At 38.1% G+C, this 14,134-nt stretch overlaps 1 protein-coding gene across 2 annotated transcripts; it reads left to right on the top strand.

The window, feature by feature from the left end:
* Positions 1–1,057: 1,057 nt before the first annotated feature.
* Positions 1,058–12,655, top strand: PFKFB3 (6-phosphofructo-2-kinase/fructose-2,6-biphosphatase 3). 2 transcript variants are annotated; one of them, XM_072147435.1, is made up of 15 exons: positions 1,058–1,389; positions 5,221–5,346; positions 5,600–5,696; positions 5,865–5,931; positions 6,017–6,091; positions 6,349–6,405; positions 6,616–6,740; positions 6,917–7,124; positions 7,219–7,365; positions 8,407–8,511; positions 8,617–8,746; positions 8,846–8,908; positions 9,113–9,177; positions 9,317–9,478; positions 10,704–12,655. In XM_072147435.1, exons 1-15 carry the CDS (start codon positions 1,311–1,313, stop codon positions 10,758–10,760), a joined length of 1,563 nt encoding a protein of 520 aa, XP_072003536.1. In that variant the 5' UTR covers positions 1,058–1,310; the 3' UTR covers positions 10,761–12,655. The 2 variants fall into 2 exon arrangements, with proteins under 2 accessions (XP_072003536.1, XP_072003535.1); XM_072147434.1 differs by lacking the exon at positions 1,058–1,389 and adding an exon at positions 4,253–4,388.
* The last annotated feature ends 1,479 nt before the right edge of the window (positions 12,656–14,134 follow it).

The raw sequence follows: 14,134 nt of genomic DNA, 5'->3' as shown, positions 1-14,134 counted from the left end.
TTTAAATTGAAGTCCATTTTAGCAGATGGGACGGTGCCTTTATTCGTCATATAGTTTTTACAATTGCATTTTTCTGCCGGGTGACACTGCATATTTAGAGCACGCAAATGTTACGTAGAATATCACATCTGAGTGCAGACTTATTCTGTTTTTATTTATTAAAATCAGAAAAATGTCAGCATGGGGAACTTTAGCTCCTCAGGTCTGGAGTTTACAAAGGGTGATGCCACCGTATGCTGGGTCACTTGTGAATAAAAGTACACATTTATTTTAATCAAATCTCACACTGCCATTTTCCACATTATATTCACACACACATATATATATATATATTCCATTACTCATGATGTATACATTGTCTGTGAGGCAGTCCGGTGCATGGCTGTGATGGGGGCAGGATACTAGATGACTAGTGTGAGGTGGGGGCGGGGAGCAGCGGAGAACGTGAGGGACGTGCGAGAGCAGAGAGCTGCCTGGACCCCCCTCCCTGTGTCTCCCCCTCATGCTGCATAATACACCCCATACACTGCATGGTGACCATTACTGTACAATATTGTGGCAGGGTTATTATAAATACCCCTCCTTCTATAATATGCAGTTACATGTCAGTAATGTAGAAATGGCAGGAAACATTGAGGAAACGTTCGTATGAAGTTCTCCGGATAATCCCCCTTCATCTTCAGCCATAGTGTTCTATAAGACTCCTGGGATGTGTAGTACTGTAATAGACTGTATCACCTACACATCTTTATGGTCATTAGTGATGTATCTGTACACGATGTATGATATAAGTACTGGGGATACGGACGCCATTACCATTATTATATTAATATAATATATTACTATAAATGTGTATAATTATCTATCAATGCAGATGCAGATTATCGAGCAATGTAGCTCCAGCACGCTAGGGGTTAACTAGTACGTGCGGCGGCTGCGTCACCTTATTCTTGTAGTGGAGCCTTGCAGGCGCTAGGTGGCAGCGCGGATCAACAGGTGAGAGGGGTGGGGACTTTTGCGGTGACGTCACGGGTGTCACGTTGCTTTTTTGCCGGCCGGGGTTTTTTACAGGCGGCAGAGATTGGGATGCGTTCAGATGAGAGAGGAGAAGCGATAGCGCAGCAGCATCTACCCTACTAACACTGACTAGTCAGCACAGCAGCGGCTGGCTGAAGTGTCTACATTGAGGATCAGCCTTCATTCCAGCCTGTGATCGCCGGTGCCATGTGTGCCCGCTAGTGGCCCGCGCTATTGGATTACCTTGGCGAGCGCCCTGATTACTGGAGACTTGTGTCTGATCATCCGCTGCTATGCCTATGGAGCTTATGCAGAACAGGATCAAGAAGATCTGGTTGCCCCGGGACGAGATGCCCCAGGTGCCCATCAATGGTAAGTGACCCGGGACTGTCATGTGATACCTGGGGAGTGTGATCACCCACATGGCAGCACCCTGTGCCTCTGCATTGCCCCGGAATCCCCGGGGATGGGCATGGCAGAGGAGGGGAGGGGTATGTGAGCATCATTGCTGCCTCATGTGCTGACTCCCTGGAGTACAGGCCATTGTCTTACTGAGGGAGGCAGCATCACTCCTGCAGGTGACATGTCCCCGCAGTCACACAGGCTGAGTCATAGGGAGCACAGCTCCTAGTCTGGATCTATAGTGGACACCTCCCAAGAACTGCTCCAGTAATGCCCCATCATTGACCTCTCTCCTCACAGAATAATCCACGTCCCCTGATGATTTCTAGTCTTTCATAATCTTATTGTACCGTATGAAATATTCTATGTAACTACATGCATTTCTGCAAGGAGTTTACATAGAAATGGTAAAACCTTTGTCATTTGTCTTCCAATGAGCCTTACTTGCAGTTTGTTACATAGTCTAGAATTGCTGACGTTCCCCATGGTTATAGGGGCTGTGCAGGGCGGCTCTGACACCAGGCCTGCTGACTGCTTCCATGTGAGTGCATCTCTGGGTTATAGCATAAGGGGTCATTTAGGTTACATGAAATGTAGAATGAAACACCTTCCATAGTGTTGAGGCTTTTTTTTTTGTGATTGGTGGCTTTTTATACTTTTTTTAATTTAACCAGAAGCACCGTAGCTGACAAGCAATGTTTATCTCCCAATTCTTTGGGCCTCTAATGTATTATTCCAAATACTGTCATATAAACACTACAAGTTGTAAAACTTATCAACCTGGTCAGCATTATGTAAATATAGGAAATTGGTTAAGCTCATCAGTTTTGCGGAAGAATAAATAGACGTTGCTCATACAAGTTTTTGGAAAACATATCCATTTTTTTTTTCTCTAAAAATCCAGATAAATTTGAGTCTGTTGTGAAATACTAAGGGTTCCTCAAAACTATCCTTCTAGGGGAGGGACAATGAGTTGCTGCTGTGACGCTCATGATCTGATTCACTGTGGGGGGTGGGGGGGATAGAAGTGGTGACAATGACATGAGGTTTAGGCCATCCTCATTTCAGCCAATGTTGTTTGCCTCAGTTGTGTAGTTTTTAAAACGTCTTATTGTTTTATGTTTTTTCATTTGGATTTTTTTTTTTTGTATACATTTTTTTTTTCTGGTGTTTTATCCTATTTGCTTCTGTAGGATGTGAAAAGTGCCCGAAAATGCTAGATGTTTAGGGAAATTTTTGTACATAGGCAAAAAGGTTTGCTCCTCTGTAAATGACAGCGCTGTAGCCTAGTAAAAGTCTGTGAGACCTTTTCCTAATCCCGCATCACATGTCACTGAATGATGTCGGATAAGGCAGGTAGACGTGATGTCCGGATTATGGAGCTAAAAGAAGTTTACTCTGTGCCCTCTGCGGAGGGTTATTTAAGATTAACACTCATCCTTTAGACTAACTTTCCAGTCAGACTGGATTTCCGGCATTAGTCTGGGCCTTTCTGCTTTATAATGGTTTTTATTTTACTATATAGTTGTAGGATTCTTAATATCCTTTTTCCTATAGGCTCATTATGGTAATATGAGTTTGTCAATGAGTTTGGGCTAGTGACACACTGTAGTACCTTCTGTGGTCTTCATGCACCATTAACCCTAGCTTTCCCAGCTTGCATAGTTTACCTGTATAAATTGCCATGTCAGATATTTCTCCTCTACGCTGCGCTCGTGACTGAGCGTGCCAGCTTGTTCTGTTTCATGCAAGCGCTTTCTTTCTTTTTTTTTCTTTTTTTTTTTTTTGAAAGGCAGAGGAAGCTGGAAGTATTGGACAGTCCACTGCCAGTCACTTCTGGCTATGCGAAAGGGAAGGCGTCACCAGGAAATGGCAAATTGTGTAACCAAGTTTGCAAGTTAAAAATATATTTTTTTTTTAAAAACATTTTCCATATTTATCTTTATTTTAATAAAACACAATATCCTGACATTTTCACTTGGCTTAAAAGAAATCTACAATCAAAATCAACCAGGAACACATACTTTTAGGTCCAGGCACTGTGACGGCAATAATCTTCTTATAGTTGTCATCCACGGGCCCCCTTGCTTCTAAAATCAACTGTTAAAATGATGGTAATGAGAATAGTTATGTTTGCATGTCCTATGTTGGCACCTGCAGTTATTTGTCGCCGTAATGCTACCTCAGGCTTGGCGTATAAATATGAATTGTGTTGTACTTAAAATTGCTGTAATGCATTGGACATTGTGGAATAATGTGGTAAAATGAATTTTGTCCTTTTTGCTGTGGGTTCTTAATGGTACCAAATTATGGATAATTATGTGCAGAAATGAATTTAGTATGTAGAGGTACACTGAACATTTTATCTATGGCAAATTAGTTTTATGTGGTTATTGGTGAGCTTTTCCTGGTCCTAATTTGATGTAAGGCAAGATCATAATGCAATGTATGGATTATGGCAGGATGGATTCATTGAATATAACTGTACAAAGAAAATGAATAGTGAAAGGAGATGGAGGGATAAGTCTCTCTGACAGCTGTGTCCCTTGGGGCAGAGAAGTGATGCATAGTGAGTCAGCAGATGGTGTCTTCTTGCTGAATGTTAATGAATGGGCTTTGATATGTAAGTGGAATTAAACAGTAGATGGCTCATGACTTGTAGTAGGAAACATCTGCATTAGCTTTACAACTTCTACATAATTTATTAGTTTTGGAAGTGGTGCTTGGATTTCTTTTCTCTTTTAATTTTTGATGCCTTTTACTTGTGCCTGTTATTTTAGTCTATTGGTATATGGATATACAGCTGATATATGGAGGCGGGGTCAGATTAGCAGATTACATGCTGATGATGCATATTAACATAAAGGATGACCTTCGTGTGCCAGACTGCGTTCACTCTAAGCTACAGCGCTCTTTTCAGCACCCAGCTTCAACTACGTATCATATAGGAATGATCAGCCTTAAAAAACGTGAGTCTGGTATACCACATTTTGAGAACCATTTTATTCTTAGATGCGGAGGGGACTTTAATATCAGTAGAATAATTTTTTTTTTTTCTGAAGAGTTATATTTTGAGAATTATTACTGTGTAGAATTGTTGAAGAATAGGATTGGTAGAGTTTTGTTTTACATTTGTGGTATGGGTTTAGGGTTAGACAATGTGTTCATTACATTGTGTGAAAGGATCTGGTGACTACAAAAGTTGTGGTATACTTGTTAGAAGTCCTGTAGGTCCTGGACAGTAACATTCTGCACCTGCTGCTTGCTTGCCTTGGGTGCTGGGTTGGACACTTGCCTTTCACTGTATTCATTTCTAATTACACACAAAAGGAAGAGGAAAAGGGTCAGATCCTAAGGGATTCCTTTTGTCTTGTAAACAGTATGACTGAATATAACACAAATTCACTGTACAAAGTGACTTACATATAGATGGAAATGACGATTCTTCAAACATTTCGGCACATTGCCTGATGACGATACTCGTGTTTGTGTTTCCGAATGTGAGCTAGGAATGTTGATCTCTGCCAAGTTTCTGGCACAGAATAGACAGTATGTGCTGTCTGGGATAAAGCAATTATCTATCCCAATAGCTGTGTCAATTGTTCTCACATTTCTTTTATATCCTGCGGGGAGATTAGTCAGCACAGACCTACGGTAGTCCATTGTCTTACTGGATAAATTTCAGACCTTGGGTCAGACTGAAAGCTTGTTTCTGCAGACTGGAAATCGTTGTGAACCAAGTAAAGATCTTTTAACATAGAAATAGTGGTACTAAAATTAATTTTCCATCTTCTTCTACAGTAGGTGGACCCCAGCTTGCCAATTCTCCAACCGTGATTGTAATGGTGGGGTTGCCAGCTCGTGGAAAAACTTATATTTCAAAGAAACTTACTCGTTACCTCAACTGGAGTGGAGTTCCTACAAAAGGTATTATCTTATCTTCAAACCCTTAGACCATAGATACGTGGGGATGACTTATCTCATTGGCTTAATCTTATTATAATATAGCCGTATAAGCTGTCTAGTTGGCTTTTCTGGCCAGTTGTTAATCTACACTTTCCAATGCGTTATCTGCTTTTTCTACAGCCTTATTTTTTTGGTATTAGTTTGAGATGATGAAAACATATCTTTAAGACTTAAACATCTATTCCCTATTTAAATGCGGTCATCTCTTTCCCAGTGTTTAATGTTGGGGAGTACAGACGAGAAGCAGTGAAGGATTTCAGCTCCTTTGACTTCTTCCGTGCAGACAACCAGGAAGCCATGAAAGTCAGAAGGTTGGTCTATTAATATTCATTATATTGGGTTAGCCCGTTGTTTAACATTTCAGAAGTTTTCTCTGTAGCCAGAAGACTTTTTTGGTATTCTTTTTATAAAAGTTGTCTTTTTAACATTTGATTCTAATCTGTATATAAATTTATATGGTTGTTCCTGTTTTTCTCTAGACAATGTGCCTTAGCTGCTTTAGCAGATGTGAAGTCCTACTTAACTGTGGAAGGTGGACAAATCGCTGTAAGTCTCCAACATTTAATGGCCTAGATTCATACTTGTTAAACCTTTTGGATTCTTGAATTTACAAGAATTTCTTTTATTTTAGGTTTTTGATGCTACAAATACAACAAGAGAGAGAAGAGCAATGGTGATAGACTTTGCCAAAGAAAATGATTTTAAGGTTAGTTGTCTCAAAAAGAAAACTGGTGTAATATTGAGAAATGTACAATGAACAAAGGAAGCCTATTTTTTTATTCAGTTGCCATCTATCATTTTATGGTACATTTTTTACTTATTTGTAGTTTGAACATTAGCATTCATTTGTTAGCATAAACAGTATAATCATATTGCTAATGATTTACTATGTCACCACATTTAACATAATGAATTATAAGCATTATAATTTTAAAATCTATTTAACCATTGTAATTTTTTTAGGTATTCTTTATTGAATCTATATGTGATGATCCATCAGTGGTTGCAAGCAATGTTATGGTAAGTGTCTCCTATAGAAGTATCTTTGACTATTTTGCCATATTTCACTTTGAAGACTTGGCTTAACCTACACATGTTGCCTATGCTCATTGGGTTAAAACCTGCCTATTCTGGTGGCTTGTTTGACTAACCATGAATAGAGGGGTATCCTGGATATTCACTAATTATTCTCCCCTCCTCATTAAATATAGCATCTTGTTTTGTTTGCAGGAAGTAAAATTATCCAGCCCAGACTACAAAGGATGTTCATCAAAAGAAGCATTGGATGACTTCATGAAAAGAATCAACTGCTACAAGAACATGTATGAGCCTCTTGATCCGGACCATCATGACAGGTAGTGTTTTTTTTTGTCCTGCCCTGGCTTTTATTATTACTTGTTTAGTCATTAATGTGGATACACTTATTCACAATAACATCATGAGTTAGTTATGTTAAAATGCGGGGAAGTTAAGTTTGGTATTTGAATAGTTTATACGTAATATTTCATTTTCTTAATCTTGTCTTTTACAGAGACCTCTCCATGATCATTGTCATTGATGTTGGCCGAAGATTTTTGGTGAACAGAGTTCAGGATCACATTCAAAGCAAGATAGTTTACTATCTTATGAATATCCATGTCCAGCCACGTTGCATATACTTATGCAGAGCTGGTGAAAGTGAAAGCAATCTCAAGGGAAAAATTGGTGGCGATTCTGGGTTATCACAGAGAGGGAAAAAGGTTATTATTAATTTTTGTTTTGCCTTAAAGAACTATTCTAGGCAATTGCTTTTTCTTTGACTAAAGGTATTGTTTTTTTATACTTTTATGACAGTTTGCTGTTGCCCTTAAGAAATATATTGGAGACCAGAACTTAAAAGAGCTGAAAGTCTGGACAAGTCAGCTGAAAAGAACTATTCAGACAGCAGAAGCATTGAATGTACCCTATGAGCAGTGGAAGGCTTTAAATGAGCTTGATGCTGTAAGTTCCCATCATGGTATGGAATATAGAGATGTATTATGACTTCATGAAGCCCTTTAGTTTAAAGGAGATGGACCATTGTTACCTATTCACATAATAACTTGCTGATTAGTTGGGATACCAGCAACTTGATCCAAAAATAGTTTTTAGTTCCCCTAATTACTCTAATGGAAGTTTTTTATTTTCCATTTCATAACTTTTAATTTTGTCCAACTCCTTAAAAATTCAATTAAATACCACATTTTCAACACATCTACTACACCGTGGGGTAGAACCCCCGCCTCATGTTAAAAAATACTTTAAAACGGAATTCATACCAAAAAGTAGAAAGTAGTAACGCTGTTCATTTAAAACAACACAAAATTCATGTATATTTATTTCAGTACCATATTAAAAAACGCACATAATTACAGCAGGTGTAATATCAGAAAAACATGTAAATTGTGGTTCATAGCCACTACTCAAACCAAAAGCACCTCCTGGGTAGTGTCTAAGTAAAAAGTTATGCTATCCCCACAGGACAAAAACCTATGCTGTATATCTATTAGTGTCATACTCCAGATATACATAATAGACAAGTCTGGAGTATCTGACTAGTATGACACTGTAAATTATATACAACATAGGATTTTGTCCCGTGGAGATGCTTTTAATATGGTAATGAAATAAATATACGTGAATTTCACGTTGTTTTAAATGCACAGTGTTACTCCTTTTTTCTTTTTGCTATAAATTCCTCTAAAATACAGTATATCATCTTTTGTTACTTGGTGAATTCTGAAATGTGTGTATGTTAGTATCCATGAATAAAGCGTGTACTATATAGTCCTACAATCTCTTCTGATCACCTCCATATGTTGGCAAAGTTGATATGTGTCCTGAATAAGGCAACAGTACCCCCAACCATATATATAAAAAAAATAAACATTTTATTCCTAGACAACCCCTTAATCTATTGTACATGGCCACCATAACTCCTGTAATACAACTACTGTATAGCCTGTGATAGCTGATAATGATGATCTTCTTTATATCTAACAGGGTGTGTGTGAAGAAAAGTCTTATGAGGAGATTAAAGAACAGTTTCCAGAGGAATTTGCACTTCGTGCTCAGGATAAATATCACTACCGCTATCCATCCGGAGAGGTGAGCTGTTCAAATGCCATTGCATCGTGTTAAGTACAATCATTAGACAACTGCTTGTGTGAAGCTGCAGAATTTTATACCTGTTTTTTTTCTGGTTTGCTGTAGTCCTACCAAGATTTAGTGCAGCGCCTGGAACCTGTTATTATGGAGCTGGAGAGACAGGGGAATGTCTTAGTTATTTGTCATCAAGCTGTTATGCGATGCCTCTTATCGTATTTTCTGGATAAATCTGCAGGTATGAAGACATTCAGTATGGTATACCTTTTTATATTATACTGTTTGTAACATTACTTTAGGCACAATTTTAAATCTTTGCATCTTTTCAAATTTCTAGATGAAATGCCATATCTAAAGTGTCCGCTGCATTCTATGCTGAAATTGACGCCATTTGCATATGGTAAGTGTTTTTCATGCCGTGTAGTTCTTTGGGGTACAAAGAGAAATGCTGGGGAACATGTAATGCATGTTTGTTCTATGACTGACGCAGGAAGATTTTTGTGTTGGTTATAGCAAAATAAAATCCCTTTTTAACACAATTAAATATAAATATGACTAAATAGACAGGATTTCTGAATCTAATCAATGATTATTATGTCTTCAGGGTGTCATGTTGAGACGGTAACATTTAGCATAGATGCTGTGAACACCCATGTGGATAGACCAGAGGTGAGTTATTATATTCATATTCTTTATGATTTCAAAACATATTTAATACTTGGAAATAAGCATTCATTAATATCGACGTAAAATTCAATTTGTCAGCCGCTTATATTCATCACTACATTTACCTTCTCATATGTGACAGGATTGTAAAAAAGGCTTTCCTCCATTGATGAGACGCAATAGTGTCACACCTCTTGCAAGTCCTGAACCTACCAAAAAAGCACGCATCAACAGCTTCGAGGATCTCAGTGCTGCCCTGTCGGGTTGTTCATCTCATGAGCCACCTCCTGTACAAGCTGCACAGGTTAGTATTTGCATTCGATTTTTGCAGGTCACTTCTGGCCTTGAATTCTGAAACAATATGAGAATCACAAGTGGAATAATGGACACCTAGAAATTAGTAACATTGCTAATCACTCTCTGCTTGGCTTTGATGTTATCTGCAACCTACTTCTGACTTTTTTTATCATCTGTACTTACACTGGTCCTTTTTCCTCTTACAGCCTTTGCTAGCGAAGGCTTGCCTGTAAGTATTTACTTTTTATCTTTATCTCCAGTTTTCTGTCACATTTTCAAGCTTCTACTAACCTGCTTAGATGCCTAACCCACTTGTGTGACCCATCACCCCTCTTCCTCTTACCCCATTATTATTAGTATGATCCCAGTATATGCTTTCTGGCTTTTCAACAGTGTTCTGATTAATGATTGCAGTACATGTATAGATGAAATACAAAATTCTTTCTACCCATTTCTTTACACGGCGGATGGTTGGCAGGCCGTGTATAATTGGGGTGGGGAATCACCCGCTGAAATTAATCTACATTCTCTTCCCCTCATTTTAAAGGCTCTCAGTATGTCATTACTTCACATTGGCTACCTTATTTTTATTTAGAAGGTAATTGGTTGAGAGCATGCTGGCCACTATTCTCATGTTAAGTGAAACCTCAAAAATACTTCTCCTCTTGGTAGAGGATAGCAAATTGAACACACTCATAGGTCTATGAGTTTTGCATCCTAATTCATCTCCATTTATGAGTTTTTGGCATGCTTGGTGTTGTGCTCATCGGATTGCACAGTGTTAGATGTTTTATGTGTATGTATTAAAACCATGACTATTACCTTCATACGCTATGACATGACTAGTAACAATTCTTTTATATGTGACCATATCTAATTATGATCGACAGGGTAGCCTTTGTAACCAGAAAAGATGTGCAAGTAGCACAGTTAAGGTGACCTGAATTCACACCTTTCTATTTTCCCTGTTTACTTGGGAAAGATCCAATTCCAAGATGCGCAACAAATCCCATTGACAATAATGAGTTGTATCAGGATTTCTTCATAATTTCCATCCTTTTTGTCATATGGTAATCTATACATGACTACTCTAGGCACACAGTGCTTTTGTCTGATGCTGTGACGTGCTGTAATGTTTGCATCCTTGCCTGCATGTTGTAAGCTTTAAAGAAACACTAATGCATATAATCATCTATTTATCTTTTTTTTCTTTTCTTTTTTTTTTTTTTCAGGGCATGAATGATCCTGATTTTCATGGGCAGCTCAAGACCCGCCAAGTCAGCAAGTGATCATCTTGTCTGTTTCTGGGTTCTTTATTTCATTATTAAAGGTTGTCTGCAAATCTCATGTTTGGACTCAAGTGCTGGAGCCTGCAGCCGCTCACATCAGAACACATTACATCAAACTGGAAAAGCAGATAAAAACCAAAGGGGTTTGTTTTGTTCTCAGTTTCTTCTCCCACCAAGCATTGAGCAAGGAGCCTCGGGGGTCAATTTAGGTGTGGGGTGCACAGCTGGGACTGCTTGTACGCCATCAAATCTCATCTTTTGTTTTGTATTATGTTTTTATTATTGTTTGAATTTGTAGATAATGCTCATTTGATTTTAGTTTTATACTGTTTTATAGTGTTCCTTCACCATCTGCTTTTGGATATTAATAAGTACTTACTCCCTGAAACTTTTTGAGATATTGAGTATAATTTTACACTCTGTTCCTGCCATGCTATGTGTGACATTCACGCTGTGGTATAGGGTGCGACTCCACATTCGACAAAAATAGGAATACAACACATACATGACTACTTTTAAAGCTGGTTACCAGTACAGTTTAAACTTCAAGTTCCAAAATACTCCTAACCATTAAGCTTTGAGGCTTTTCCCTTATCCTTAGCCTCTATTCTACTCTTGCGCTGTATCCAACATTGAGCAGCTTGGTATTCTGACGCAGCCACAGTGTCAATAATATATCTCTCAAAAGTAGAGAAGTTTTATTTGACTGCTTTCTATGACTTGAATTTCCAGAAGCTGCTTTGTCTAGTAAAACCTTTGCTTTTATCCCCTTGAGCACACATACACTTTATGAATGTGGCACTGGGATTGGCCATCACATTTTATTTTGGTAGAATCCCTACAGAGTAAAATGATATAAATCTATGGAAGGGAGGATTATGGTATATTTTTGTACGGTTTCACTTATCTCAAATATGCATAATTGCACTTTAATGTTTGACAGGGTTGTGAGGCTGAGATAATCCTAAGAATTCATGGTATTACATGATATGGATTGATATGCATGGTTATGTCAGTCACCTGAGAACACAGTAACAAAGTGCTTTTCCTATGTTGATCTGAATCACATTGAGAGTCACCATTAACTTTGCACTGGGGCTGATTAATTTGGTTGCGAGACTGGATTCTATCTTTTTTGATAGAAAAGTGTTGGATTTGTGGCACTCTGTGCCACAGTGAACTGTTGTTGACCTGTGAAACTGCATTTGAGTTTTTATTTTTGTATAATTGGGTTTGACTGGAAACTGTTCTGTTTTTTTTTTTCGCACTTTTTTCTTAGATTTTTACTTTTAACTTCTACAGTTATATAGAAATGTATATGGATCAGTCACTTACTGGGTACTGTATATATCTAATAACCAGGTTAATTTTTACGGCCTCATTTATCCATAACGATAGGTCTTAAAATAGTTCTATACCCAATGATCTCCGGGTCCAACTTGTTTGTAAGTGCATCCCATTGGGTACCATGGCCATGTGATAATTATTCACATTACATCTTGCCAGCACAATACCCCTAACAACCGGGGATATATTATGTTGGTTTTTTGGTGCTCATGGCTTTAAATAATGATGTACAAGGTTTAGTTGGTCTTACTAGAAGGTGTTAAAAATGACACCTTTGTTTCAGTAAGAAATTACAGAAGACCACATTTTTTATTTCTTTGTAAATGAAACGTGATTTTTTTTTTAAGTATATTGTAGGTATGCTATTTATTTATTTAATGTTATAAGCTCAGCTTATGTTTCCATTTCATTTGTGGCATTGTATTTTCATGTGTGTATTTGTCTGGTATGATTGTTATGAAAGATGTTATCAGATATGCCTTTCTGATGTTTATGTATATTGCAGTTGCCGGACCAATACAAATAAAAATTTCAAACCCTTAAAAGAATTTGTATTTTGTATGTGCATTCATGAAAACCAAAACAAGAATAAGAAACACAGCTTCTGGCTTTGCAAAACACAAAGGACTTTTTATCAAACAAATGATAAGAAAATACCAACTTTTAGCATCCTAAAACTAAATGGTTAATCCTCATTAAAGGAAAACTTAAAAATAGAGAAACATTTTTATATTCTGTAAAAACCCAAGACAAAAGTAATTTTTTTAGAGCGGAATAGAGGGGTGTGGTTGTGCACCAATTGTTACAGTAAGGCTACATTCACATGAACATGTGCCCACAGTACCGTACTACGGTGGGCACACGCCGGTGCTGGGAGAGGAGGGGGTGAGCGCTGCTCAACCCTGCCCCTCTCCACAGCGATGCATGGCGCTGTATTACGGGGAAAGATAGGACAGCGTACATACGTCCTCCCATATGGCCATGTGACTGTTAGTGTCACCAATAATCAAGCAACTACACCGAAGAGGTATTCTACAACAAATGTAAACCATCATGACAGAAGTTATTAGATAAGGCCAAGGATAAGCATAAAAAAGAGAATAGGAGAGAGAAACTCAAGAGGGAGAAAGGGCAGAAGGGAGGGGATAGGAAGTCCTGTGAGTTTAGCAATATATAGCAATGGGGATGTGATTAGGAAGATCCTACCACAGCAGCCAAACCTTCAAGAATTAATTGTGCTTATTGTTTAGGATTGAAGTATGATTTTCATTAGTTGTATTCTGTTGTAAATAATGAAAGGTGACCTGCCGTACCTGAAACGGAACCAGAAGATGAAAGGAAGATCTTTCATTCACGTTTAGTATTCAGTTCTGGTTATGCTTTGCTATATCGGAAAAGAGCATCATTTTGTGTAAATAGTTTATTTTTAGAAATGTAACAAAGTAAATGAACAAACGAGAAATACAGAGATAAAAAAAAAAGTAAATCAAAGAGCAGGAGCCAGGCAGTTTTTCACTGCAGTGATCATGCTGGGCAAAGCTTACATGCAGGGCCGGCGCTATGGGTAGGCAAAGGTGGCAATTGCCCAGGGCCCCCAGAGAGAAAGGGGAGAATCTCTTCTTTCAAATGAATCTTGAATTGTGTTTCTAGGTGCTATGGATCCAGAGATATTCAGGTTTAAAGTGAGGATATCAGGTGCCATTTTTATATATAAATATCTCCGTTTTCCTACATTTTAGAAACACAAATTTAGATTAGATTTAGATACAGCCCCTGAAGTGATTCCCCCATCTCCAGATTCTTAGCCATCAGGCTGCAGGGAGCATTTGCTGCACACAGGAGCTGCTGCACCTCACAGATAATGGAAAAATTCACTTTATATGTTACTACATTTTGAGAAGGGATAATATCAACTAATATTCATGTTTTTAACCCTTCTCTATGCAAATCTAAGAACACACTTTGGGCCACATGTATCAATCGTTTTTTTCTGATGTTTTTGCGCCTTTTCATTCAGGCACACCGTT

This window comes from Engystomops pustulosus, chromosome 4, assembly GCF_040894005.1.
Source record: "Engystomops pustulosus chromosome 4, aEngPut4.maternal, whole genome shotgun sequence".
In the NCBI taxonomy this organism is placed as follows: Eukaryota; Metazoa; Chordata; class Amphibia; order Anura; family Leptodactylidae; genus Engystomops; species Engystomops pustulosus.
Note: the sequence above shows the minus strand (reverse complement) of the source record. Positions and strands in the feature narration are given on the sequence as shown.